A 12880-nucleotide genomic window follows, 5' to 3' on the forward strand; every position below is an offset into this window, starting at 1 on the left:
AGGAGTTGGTGGAGAAATCATGCATAATGGAAAGTATAGAATAACGTTGTTTTCTGTCCAAATGACTGTGAATGCTTGACAACCTTTGTTTGTCTTTTAAGAAGCTGTTAAAGCTGCTCTTCCAACATCCCTACATGCTAGAGAAAGCTGAGGAAAAAGTAAAACATGGTATGGCACTTTGAACTAAACAGCTGAGTCTCTTCTTTTTTTGCTGGTATGAATTTTTGTGGCCATCACTATTTTTTTTTAAAGGTTTGATTAAAGCCTCTCCTACAAAGTTGCCGTTTAATCAGGCTGGCCTCTGTGTTTCAAATCTCCCCTTGTTCAGCAGGCTGCTTGCATAGGAGAAGGGAAAACGGGATGTGTGGAAACACGCACATTGCTGTCTGTGTGATTTTTCATTTGTGTGATCTTTGGTTTCAGAGCACCTGGTCACGCTGCTGCAGGGTGCACCTGGGTAGCTTTGGGTCAGTCAAGTGCACGTACTGGTTAACATTTCCCTTGCAGTAGCAGTTGTTACAGCTCCACCGCATCTCCATCACAAAGCCAGGGTTACTTGTGTTAATTCAGCTGAGTTAAACTGCTTAGGTGATAATCTAAAAATACAAAAAAAGGGGCCTTCCTTGTTTAGGATCTTTGGAAAAATCTAATAAAACTTTTCTGGTTATCTTGAGGTGAGAAGAGCCAGAATCACCAAAAAGAATCCTTTAGAGAACATTTAAAGGATTTTTGAATTCATTCTGGCTCATCTAATCATGACTATTACTTCCAGCGTCATCAAGTCTTAAAATATTTCTCATTTTCTATCACTACAGCATTGGGGAACTAATACAAATTTCTGTAGTGGCTCTTAACTCAAAACTACAACTGGCTGTTGTGTCTAAATACATTGTACAGAGGTAAAATACATTTACTTTTTTTTACTCAGCTTAAATCTTTATTCATGCCTTAAAACATGTTTGAATAATTATTTGCCAAGTTAATACACTGCATGAGTTTTGCAGAGGATGACTTTCTGAAAACGTATTTTATCATACCTGCAGTTTGGCAAGACTCGAGGATAATGAGTACAGATTTCAGTAAAACCAGGGAAAAAGATGATGGACTGACTGGATGGAAAGCATTGTCAGTCTGCTCTATTGAGAAAAATAATTGGTGACTACTGGTAATAAGTTTAATTCTATTTCTTTCTGTTTTTTTAAGAGATGAAATTGGATTAATACCCTGCCCTGAAGCCAGATATAACCGGAGCCCTATCGTCCTGGTAGAAAACAAGCTTGGTGTGGAGAGCTGGTGTGTCAAATTTCTTTTGCCATATGTCCACAATAAACTTCTCCTCTACAGACAAAGAAAACAATGGCTGAACAAAGACGGTAAGTTACCCAGTTGGAGAATAGTATCTTATGTGATTCCTAATGCACATTTTTTATCTATCATAGAATCATAGCATCATTTAGGTTGGAAAAGACCCTTAAGATCATTGAGTCCAACCGTAAACGTAACACTGCCAAGGCCACCAGTAAACCATGTCCCTAAGCACCATGTCTACATGTCTTTTAAAATACCTCCAGGGATGGTGACTCAGCCACTTCCCTGGGCAGCCTGTTCCAATGCTTGACAACCCTTTTGGTGAAGAAGTTTTTTTTGGTGAAGAAGGGTTGTTGTGACCTAAGTGCAGGACCCGGCACTTGGCCTTGATGAATCTCATGCAACTGGCCTCGGCCCACTGATCCAGCCTGTCCAGGTCCCTCTGCAGAGCCTTCCTACCCTCAAGCACATCAACACTCCTGCCCAACTTGGTGTTGTCTGCAAATTTACTGAGGGGGCACTCAATCCCCCATCCAGATTATTTACCTTTTTTGACACTACACTGGCCCTTCTTAAAGCCAGTTTAACCTGTTCTGAAAGAACCAGTGTTACTGAGGGGGAGGGTAGGCTTTGCCTTGTGCATATTGGCAACCTAAACAAGTTGTTGAGGCTGCTTAGTTGAAAATGTAAATCCTTTCTCTCTTGCCCAAGCCAGAAGGGTTAGAGGGAGATGACTTATTTTGGTGAGTGATCTAGGGAAATGATGTTAATCTTTACAGAAGGAATTTTGTCCTGCTTTCCTGAGTCAGAAGGAAAACTGTGGTGATGTGTGGATCTGAAGTAAGAAACAAGTACAGTGTTTTTCAGGCATAGGGGTACCAGAAATCATTAGTCCATACAGCTCAGTAACTGTAAACCTTTATTTCCTTTTTCATCTTTTTGTTTTGGTTTGGTTTTTAGTTTGTTTTAGTTGCATGAAAAATACTTCAGTATATGTTGTCTATTTTGAATTTTTTGAAATAATTATAAACAGGTGTGACATGGCAGGTATTGCACTACTTACAAAGTGTCCTGTTCAGAGTAAGAATGAAAAAGGGTAACTGTAGTTTAAGAAACTAATTTTTTTGTTCATCGTTTCAGGTCTCTTCTAAATAGCAGCCAGCATAAAATAATGTTCTTACTCTAGGCTTGTCTCAGTGGCTTACTTCTGGTGTTTATTCATATTCTTTTTGAGGCTTCTTTCTAGTATCTTCTACCTGCTATGGCATTTTTCACATTTTTGTGTCCGAGAAAGAGGGATGTCTTTTCTGTTGAAGAAAACCCCATGACCACTTACAGAGCTCAAATCTTTAGTATCTCACATGCGCCTGAGTTTAAGTTTAGGGCTGTTACCATATTTTAATTTTTTTCTGTTTGCATGAAGCTAACCTAATCCATAAAGCACTGGCTGTATCCATTGTGCTTTAAAATTACTGTCTCGGACTATCTTCCCCTCCTGGAACATACCCAACAGCCACCGTCCATTGGGTTGTGTTGATTGCAGCTATAGCAAAGGCAGTTTCCCTGGTTGTTTGATGAACTAGTGAGTTAAATAATTATGTTTTAAATAGTGGGATGCTAGCAGACATCTGATGCAGACTTAGCATCTAGTCATCATATAACTAACATGCTGTATCATCTTGATAGGTTTTGAGAGTAGGTCTGTGTAGATCAGGAAGAGAGGTCTGGTTAGTAACTTCTCTTTCGTGATATAACTGCCATTTGCTTTTCTCTTCTTTAATTTTTTATTACTATAGTCTGTTTCACTTTAAGTGGATGAAGCCAGCTGTGCATTTACCCTCATTAAAGTGTAGGGTAAGGGATGGTCAGATGGCATTAGTCAGGTCTATAAATGTGCGTTTGAGCTTCTTTTGCATTCAGGGACGATACGGAGAAAGAAGATTGAGGTCTTTAGTGAATCTTGGCAAGGGAGCATTCTTAAGGCAATGAATGTTGCCTACTTTTGTTGCCTGAGGGCAGGATTTAGAGTTATTAAACAGACTTTAATTCCTTGTTACAAACATGTGGATATGTAATGTAAGCATTTTGAAAAGAATAGCATTAAATGGCAGAGAAGGTTTGTAATGTGAGCATGAATGTGCTTGCCTTCTAGTGGGTGGGGAGAGGTCATACATAGGAACTTTTTACCTCTTCGCAAGCCACATCATGATAAAGAGGAACCCATTCCACAGGCAACACACAGTCTTCCAGTGCTGGCTGTGTACCTTGGGTGGTGTTAGAGCTACAAAGCACTGGCTTGATACTTGGAGTTTATTCTCCATTCAGAGGAGTAGCTTAAGAAAGTTGAAGTGCTTTCATGTGGTATTGGGTATGACTGACCTGTTGTTTGTCTGTATTTTATTTTTGTCTAACAGACACCCCCCAACAGAGGGCTGATGTGATGTCATTATGTGATTATCTTGGAAAAGTGTTTTGTGTACTTAATAAATTTTTCATTGCCCTTTATTTTTTATTTTCACGTCATTTATTTTCTTGATTATTCTTTCTCATTACAGACATCTTTGAAAGACTTTTGTTCCTAGGGGATGAGTATTTCTAACATAAGTAACTTCCATTTCTTACTTGGTCTCTGTGGTTTATGGTTGGACCTAGTAAGACCTGGATCTTTTTGACAGCTGCCACCAAGTTGCTGCTGATGCATTCAGTTCTGATAGAAACCAGTGATTGTGATCTGATTGCAAATTCAGAATTTATAATGCAGATGATTATAAAATTCAATAAAAAGAGCTTTAATACAGGAATATAAATAATGTTGACTATGACATGTAGCCAGAAACAAATTTTAGCATTGAAAGAGCTGAACCTGCTGTCACAGGCAGTCTTAGCAAGACCAATGGTTCTCATTGCAGTGTTTTTTGCAGGTCTGAGGTAGGAATTTGTGAGGTCTATTTTGATCATACTGCAGGTCTTCTGCAGGGAGACTTCATTTTTGTCTCAAGTGTTACAGAAAAGTCCTCTCCTAGAAACTGCCACGCAGAAAAAAACTTGTTTTTTCAAGCCAAACTACAAACCACTGAGATTTGTGTCAGTCTTGCACTGGGAGGCTGGAGACCACTGATAACTGTTACCTAAAGGGCAGCTGGGTGATAATGTGCTGGCACCCTGCTCCATTCACACCCATCCAGGCGCTGTGTTGCGGTGACACTGTGCAGGTGCCTATTCAGCCAGGAAGGTACGGTGCACCAACTGCTTGGAAAGTGTCTCTGCTTCCCTCCCAGACAAAGCCTTGCAGAATGCTTCCTCTCAAAATGCAGATCATAAAACTGTGTTGGTAAATACTGGAGTAGCAGGAAATTTAGATTACTGCCTGTTTGTTGAGACTTGTTTGGTTTTATTCTTTTGAAAACATTCTCCTTTGTTTCTTCAATTACAAAAGTCAGTTTAAAATGTGTGAGAAGAGGTGATCTACAGTTTTCATGTTTATTGAGGTTTTCTGTCACTACTGTAAAACACGATCAGGACCTCCATGTTAATAACCTGTTTGTAAAGCCAGGTACAGCTTATAGAGTTCAGTATGTTTTACCATAATTGAGTTACACATTTGATAGGAAATTTTAGCAGAAGCTGAACTGCAGTGGTGGAGGGAATGAAGGCGGAAGTCTTTCCCAGGTGGACTTAGAGAATTTTCTCCAATGTGGCATAAGTAGGCATACTCTATCAAGAGATGTTACATTTTCTGTACGTTTGAAATACTCTCAAGGATTTTCCTCTAAATTCCTTTTTTTAGACAAAAGTGCATGCTTGGAATTTGGCAAGGTAGTTGTTTTCTTCTGAATGTAGTGAAGGGATAGATTTGTTTATTACTTCTGCAAAACTCAATTGCATATTCTATTGGTGCTTGTAATAAACTGTGATTGCAAATGTAGTCTCTTGTTACCTCTTTTGTGTTGTTAGAATTACTGTAAGCCGTTTTAAATAGAATGGAGAAGAAAAACAGGGTGCCGATTCAAGTGTCTGCTTTTAGATGTGGCGTCTGATATTTTTCTGGCAGGATCCTGGAAGAAGGAAGTGCTTTATAATCAGTCATTGATAGCTTACTGTGACAGATGTTTAATTTTAGTTATGGTTTCTTTTGGATACTTGGAATCCAGAATCATGACTACTTCTCTTCTTGCTATTGTTGCAATTTAGAAATCCTAATTTTACAACATGTTTTTATCCTTTCTCCAATATTTTTTTAATTTATGCATGCATATTATTTGTATTATCACAAGATGGTTTTCTGAAATTGCTACAAACTTCCTTCTTTTTATGCAAAGTATTGTTGTGCATACTCCCAGAATATCCTTACTTCCCATAAATTTGTGTTTCCGCTTTTACAACACTCTTATGAAAAGCACATCTTAATGTGGTACAGGCATATTTAAAAAGAAAACGAGCTACAAACATATTTTCATATTTGTCCTTTTGCAGCTGGGGAGACTTTCATGTACAAAAGGACATGTACATTGTGAGCACCTATGATGCTATAGTTTGCTTAAAATGTATCCAGCAGAAAGTAGTTTTGAATTGTAAATGAAATATGTTGTTTTTTGTTATTGGCATGGAGGGAACTAGCTGGCAACTACTATGATTGTGTGCCAGATCCGTCATAAGACTTTCTATTGAAAAGTGGCTCAGAGGTTACTAAAATTGTGTCATTTGACATCTCTGGCTCAGAATACATGTTTCATGAAATCTTCATCTGTTACTTGTTGCACAAAGTATCAAAGAACATTGACATGAAAGAACTGGGTATTACTTTGAGATTTTCCTTTTGTCTGCTTCTTTCCTTTGATAACATTCAGGATGCAGTGAACCTCTGTAACAGGAAAACAGACAAAATGGTAGACAAGCTTCTGTTTGAGTTGAGTTGGATTTAGTGCTGTTCCAGACCTTTGACATTACCAGAATAGTCACGTTAACTGGAAATCATGCCTTAGATAAACAAACTATATTGTTCTAAGTGGAGTCATGTAGACTACGAAAACCATTTCTAAAAATGATTCAAAAGACTGAACTAGGTTGTCACAAGCTTCTGCTTAATGTGTCTTGTCAACCATAGCACATACAGTGGTAGTACCTAATAATTACTAAAACCATTATTGTAGTTAGAAAATCCAACACTGAGAAGTTCAGAATTTTTTATGACTTAATTCAGAACTGCTTCTAATCCTGTTCTTTGTTGCAGCATTTTGCTGTGTCTCTACTTTTCTTCTTATCCTGCACTGCAGTTTCATTTACCTTTCCCTCCTATAGCAAACATATATATTGCTATATAGCAATATATGTAGCAAACATAGAGCAAACATGTTCCTTTCTGCAACAAATGGAAAAGTCCTGCAGACATTGCCGTTATTGTACAGTCCTGTTGCATCAATACTTACAATGGCTGAGCACTGGAGCCTTTAGATGCAGCCCACTGACCTCTTGGCAAAGTGATAAGCAGCTGAAAAGTTCACTATGGGAAGTGTCAATCAACCTAGATTTGATGTGCTGAACTCTTCATAACATGTTTTAAAAATTATACTAAGCCAGCTATTTGCTGGCAGTCTAGATTAAATATAGCTTAAAGCAAGTTTAAAAAATACGTGACTCTTTTGTCTAGGAGAGAAGATATTATTAAAGGTTTTTTTTGTTTGGTGGGGTTTTTTGTTGTTTGTTTTTGTAAATAATCACCAGTTGGTGAGAAAGTTGTCTGGATGGGGTAAAAATGCAATTAACCAGATAAAGGTGATTAGCAGCAAAGCTTGTAATTCCTGATTTTTTTTTTTCTTTTCTTGAAGAAGCTTTCAGTTGCCAGGTAGTAGGTTCTGTGAATTTGACATAAAGAAGATTTATGTTACCTTGGAATAGTTATTATTAGCTCTTGGCCTATTGCATTTTGAAAGGCAATTTGTGTGTATTGTTTATGACACAAGGTAATAACAGCAGAATAATCAGAGCATTTAATTATGTATATATGTGATACGTAAAAATGAGAGATTTTAAAATGTAGAATAACTACTAATATTTTCAGAAGGTTAAATGGAAAATCTACATGAAACAATGACAGCTCACAATTTTAACCATAGATCCTTAGAAAACTGTTGTTTTGTTAAATGTTGCCAATTAAGTTTTTGAATGTAAAATTGAAACAGTAGCCAGCAAAACAGTTAGTAGGTGTTTAATTTTACATATGTGAGTAATCCTGGGTATTTCAATTGGGCAATTCATCTGTCTAAATAGGTGTTCAAGTACTTTGCTGGTTCAAGGATTGGGTAAATCAGAGAAAAAGCTTTGTATATTTAGGCAGCAAATGAGGAAGAAGCTTTGCGCATGTGAGAAATAGTCATTCCCTGGCAACAAAGAGGGGTTTAAAAGGAAATCTTTCATTAAAGGAAAAAAAATCTCAACTAAAGCTCATGAAAAGAGAAAGTTAAGTTAGTTTCTTGAGGTAACTTGAAAAATATCACTGTAACAGCTTAGTGCAAAATTGACAGAGTCCACTAAAGAATTTCCCCCACCCCCCTCCCCACCCCCCGCATTTTATGAGGGCATAACGTGTTCCTCATAAGCAGGAACATCATAGGAGGAAACACAAAATTACTTTGGACAAACATGAACGAGCAGACATACAGTAATATACACAGGTATTCCACTTTTTGACCCACTTAAATATTTAACTTCTCTCAAAGTCTTGATTCAGAGATACGTGAAGCCATGCTCCTTTGCATTTTGAATTAATATGCTCCATTGTTGTTGCATTTCATCAGTGACTGAATTTTAAAATTTCATATTAACTGCGCTAGCCAGAGATCTAGTTCGATGAGATACCCTCTTCTTCCTTTTCCTTTTTTTCCTTAAAAAGTAATAAAGTGCCTCTTACTTGCTGGAAATCACCTGGGGTACAATCTATTTAGTATGTTAAATGCGGGGTGACTAGGAGAGAATGTATAGCCAAACTTTCTTGTCAGCAAAAGCCTGGATAGTCGCATTCAGTTTTGAAGCAAGTTTTTTTCTTCTTACTGAATTGCAAAATTACCACGTAAATTCAGGAACTGTGATTGCAGGACAGGTTAACTGATCTGGTGCTGTGTCTCCTGGGAGCAGAGGTTAAGGGAGCCAATGCAGTGACAGTTCCTAGTATCCCAAGCTTAAGTGGAGATGCCTCATGAATCCCCACTGTTACCCTGGTGGGACTCAAAACTGCTCAAATGGTGCAGTGGAGGGCAAAGGGAAAAGGAAAGACTAGATTACAATGAAACTAGTCTTCCAGTCTCAGCAACCGTATACTTCAGTCTTGTTTTTACGACATTGTTAAAAGTAAGTGTAATATGTAAATACACAGTCTGTGCAGTGCTTAAACGCAGGGATGCAAACAAATGTTCTGTTTGTTCTCTTTTTAGTAAATTAGTCTTAAAACCTCAGTCTGAAGCAAGGCTGTCACTTCAGAATGTATTTAAAGTGTTTTCTGTGCAGTTAGATAGCGGAGTTATTTTGTGATCCTAATTCGTGGTTACGGTGTTTCATTTTCCTACCTGCAGGTTTTTTATAGTATGTGTATTTTTTGTAATGGTATAGTAGCAGCCATCTGCAGCTCAGACTTGTACTGAAATAGTAGAGTATCTTTTAATGGTACTACCTTATTTAGAAATTGTTGGATTTTCTTTGAAGATTTCTCTGTATACAGTGTGCCTGCAATTTAAATTACTAAATACTCAAGGATTCTATGTAATGGCTGTCCCTTGCTAAGGGCATACTGTATGTTCGATTATAGCAGTACAGGTAGAGGTCAGAAATTTCCAGATACAAACTTCTTGGATGTGAGTTGTTATCAAGACAGAAGCCCATTATTTTAAATAATGAAAAGAGAAGATACGGCAGATTTTGCTTCCTCTTTAATTAAGCTAGCATTTCTTCTGGAACAAGACAGAGCAGTGTTTTGCAGAGGTGGGCAGCCATAGGTACAGCAGCTCCACGGAGAAGAGACTTTAAGGAAGGACAGGGAGTAAGGGAGTGCAGAGAGAATGCTGCTGTGTGCAAATCGTTACTAATCTTTGCATCTCTTGTTCAATTGTTTTAGAGCTGATAGATATCACGTGTACCCTGCTGCTGCTGAACCCTGACTTCACCACTGCTTGGAACGTGAGGTATGTTGTACTCAGCAAATGATATCAGAAAGATCTGGGCCTTATATGCGAGTCAGCTGTAAGTGGTAATTAGTGACACAGCAAGAGCTTCTCAGCTAAGGAGTGCTGAAGCAATGTTAAAAAATGTCTTCTATCCTCTCTGCCTTGCAAATAGTTTGACTGCCTTTTTTTTTTTTTTTTTTTTTTTTGTTGGTTGGTGTAGTGCAGGCTAAAGATCACACTACTGCATGTTTGGCCCACATCTTTGGGGGATATAAGTCCCATTAAACTTCCACTCCTCTTCCCTCCTGTCAGTTAAGGAAGGCCATTTGTAACCTTTAGATGGGCATATCCTTTTCACTGAATCATGTATTGCCCAATTGATGTCTGCTGTCTGTCTTCACTGTTTTCATTTTACCTCTCTTTGAATATTATACCCGAGTCCTTTTGAGATAACAGTTCAATTTGCTGCCATTACCAGTGCAGCTCATCAAAGCTGAATAGCCCTCAATAGATACACTGCAAGAGAGGTGGAGGAAGGCAGCCATCCTTTATTCCGGACATTCTCCCCCACCCTGCTCCATTCTTGTACCTGTTGGGATTAGTCTAGCTTCAGCATTGGTCATGCTGCAGCACCTGTTCAGGTGTCATTATGGAGGAGGAGCAGGAATTTACCTCCTTGCTCTTAATGGAGCCCAGAAGCAACAGTTCTTTATAACCTTGTAATCTGATAATTTTTGTGTAGCTCTCAGAGGTGGGGGAAAATTCTCTTTCTGCTGCCTTAGTAAGACTGGAGACAGTCTTAAAGGAATAGTTTTAGAAGGGCCGGAGGGCTGACTGAAAATTATGTTAGTGTCTAGGAGGGCTCTCATTAAAAATAGAACTTTTGTAGTTAAGATGCATTATTGCAGTAGGAAAAATTAACAAAATGACCTAGAAAGATGATGGCTGCGGGTAGCTGTCAGCCCTAGATATAGCAAATTCAGCTGTTTTTTTTTTTCTTTCTTTTCTTCTTTCTTTTCTTTCTTTCCCTGCTGGTGTAGTTCTGAAGGATTCTGCTGTGATCTGTATCTTTCTAGCATCTCAGGTCTAAGAAAGGGGTATGAAAGTGGTAGTAAATGGCTTACTGTCGTGAAAATGTATAGCTTGAGTAGCTTTCAAGTGATAAAATGGGATTATGAGCATGTATAAGTACTAGAGCTACTACAGTAATGTAATCTTGTGGTACTTAAAACTGAATACAGGTTTTTGGTTTAGGTTTTGTGGAATTTTTTTTTTAATGCAAATGCATCCATCCTTACCAGTCTGGCTTTTTTCTGCCTGACAGCTGGAAGAGTTTGCTCTTACATATGAGAGGAGTAGTTCAAAACTGTAAATGGGATTTAAAATGTTAAGGAATATGGATAAGGATTTTCTTTTTCCTTTTTTCGTCGTTTTTATGACATTTATGGTTTACCAAAGTATACAACTTATTACAAAAGGTGGCCTTGCTCCCCAAATTCTTGGCCAGTGGCCTGGTTGTTGGTCTGTCTTTGAAGCTCTGTTTAGCATTCAGGGAGAAGCTGTTCTTATACCAGCTGGTCAGCAGCTGTGGATTTTACCACCGAGCCTGCTCTAGCCACAGGACTGCTTTGCTGAATCTGACCCTACGTTGTTTCAGGCTGCTGCTGGGGGTTTGCTCTTTTGAAGGGCAGGAACTTAATTGGCACAACATTTCAGCTTCTATCCTATTCTATGAAATTTCTGCTTCAGTAAATTACAGGTCAGGCTAGCCAGATGCATGGCATATAGTCACAGAGTAGAGGACAGGCTGTGTTCTGCACAGATGCTGGAGGTAAATCCTTATTCTGAGGTAGTATAAGTTGGGAACTAATTGTGTGGGACTTGCACTCCGCTTGCAGAACATGATGGATCTGCTGTGGGACGATTGTTTTCATCTCACTCAGAGGATGTTTTTCACACCAGATTCATCTTATGTTCTCCACACACAAATTCACTGCTTTATTTTAAGGGAAAAAAGCATCATAGACTCTAAGTAGCCTAAAAAATAAAAGGTGTAATAGTTGTTTACTGAATAGCAACCCAGCACATAGCGTGTTTCCTGTAGAATTTAATGACTTTCATTTTAGGCTGGGATAATCCCCTTTTCCTATGTTGAATTCTCTGCTGAGAGCTTCAGAGATAGGGGTTGACTCAATAGCACTGAATTTGAAGATACAGGAAGAGGGTTGTTCAAGAGTGGGAAAAGAAAATCTCTTCCTTGGAAAGGAGGCAGGACTTGGCAGAGCAAAAAGAGTGGAGTGGTGGTGTGGAAGGCTAATGAGCATTTCAGCTGAGCTAACAATCACAGAAGGTTGTATCTGGTTAATGAAGCACAGGAGAACATAAAACTTCAAATGTGTTACCTGCTAGGAAGAGATAGATAATCTGTCTTGACTTTGGAGCTATTTTAAACAATTGTAATATGCCTGCATAAGTTTGTCTTTTATTTATTTTAATTCAAAGTGACTGGGAAGCTACAGAAGGGCAGGGACTGTAACCTAAACCATGAGAACTGAGCAAGAGCTAATTGTATGGTGTAGGAAGACATGCTGAAGAACAGGAGACTTGTTGCTTCTTAGAACTCAGAGGAAAATCCTTGTTATACTGAATAGGCAACAAGACATCTCCAGTTGTTAATCATAGTTTCAGTTATCCTGTGTTTTTGGAAGTTGAAAAATCTTCCAAGTTAAAATGACCAAAATCTTTATGTAAGTGATTGTAAAGGAATTGTCATAGGTGTTTTTGTTCTGACTGATACACTTGCTGGCAGGTACAATTGATCGAAAGTCGAAAGACATTAGGTAACAAGACGCTCTGAAAAGTAAAACTTTTCTTATCAGATATCAATGACTTCAAAGGTGTCAGCAAAAACATAAGGCAAGTCAAAATAGCTTCAGATTCTCTTTTATGGGAGCTAGAATTCTGAAGGCTGAAAAATTATCTGTGGTTCACATGGCAAAAAAGTGAGCTAGAAATTATGTATCCCAAGTTGGATGTTTGCTGAAAGAGCTTGAAAGAGATTTACTTGGGAGTATGTGATACTTTAGTTATACTTGTGAATGAAGTCCCTTACTTGTGAATGGGAAGATCTCTCAATTGAAAATCTATGATGCTAAAAAATGCTTTTCTACCACAGCAGTGAAAGTTAATCTTGTCTGTAATGTTCCTCAACTTTCAAAAGAGTACATTTACGTGTAAATATGTGTGAGCCTACTTATTTACAGTTAATGCTTTAATATAGAAAGAACAGTTTCTTCACCAAGAGTTTAGGTTGTGGGAGGTAGGTGGCCTGGTAATCCAAATCTTTGTTAAATACGTACATGCATTTGTTTTGAGTGTTAGACTGATCTAGGCTGCTTTTTCATTGTCCATGTGGTAAG

General features: G+C 38.2%; 1 protein-coding gene across 5 annotated transcripts in view; it reads left to right on the top strand.

Annotated features, from left to right (window-relative positions):
• Positions 1 to 12880, top strand: part of PTAR1 (protein prenyltransferase alpha subunit repeat containing 1) — a 36551-nt gene that overhangs the window by 11065 nt on the left and 12606 nt on the right. For 3 of the 5 annotated variants that reach the window (XM_075726537.1, XM_075726539.1, XM_075726538.1), the window contains exons 2-3: positions 1204 to 1373; positions 9413 to 9479. The exons of the other annotated variants lie outside the window; for them this stretch is intronic. In XM_075726537.1, the coding sequence (XP_075582652.1) occupies positions 1204 to 1373; positions 9413 to 9479 (237 nt within the window). The remainder of the gene's footprint in view (positions 1 to 1203; positions 1374 to 9412; positions 9480 to 12880) is intronic. 5 annotated transcript variants of the gene reach the window in all.

This window comes from Pelecanus crispus, chromosome Z (genome assembly GCF_030463565.1).
Source record: "Pelecanus crispus isolate bPelCri1 chromosome Z, bPelCri1.pri, whole genome shotgun sequence".
In the NCBI taxonomy this organism is placed as follows: Eukaryota; Metazoa; Chordata; class Aves; order Pelecaniformes; family Pelecanidae; genus Pelecanus; species Pelecanus crispus.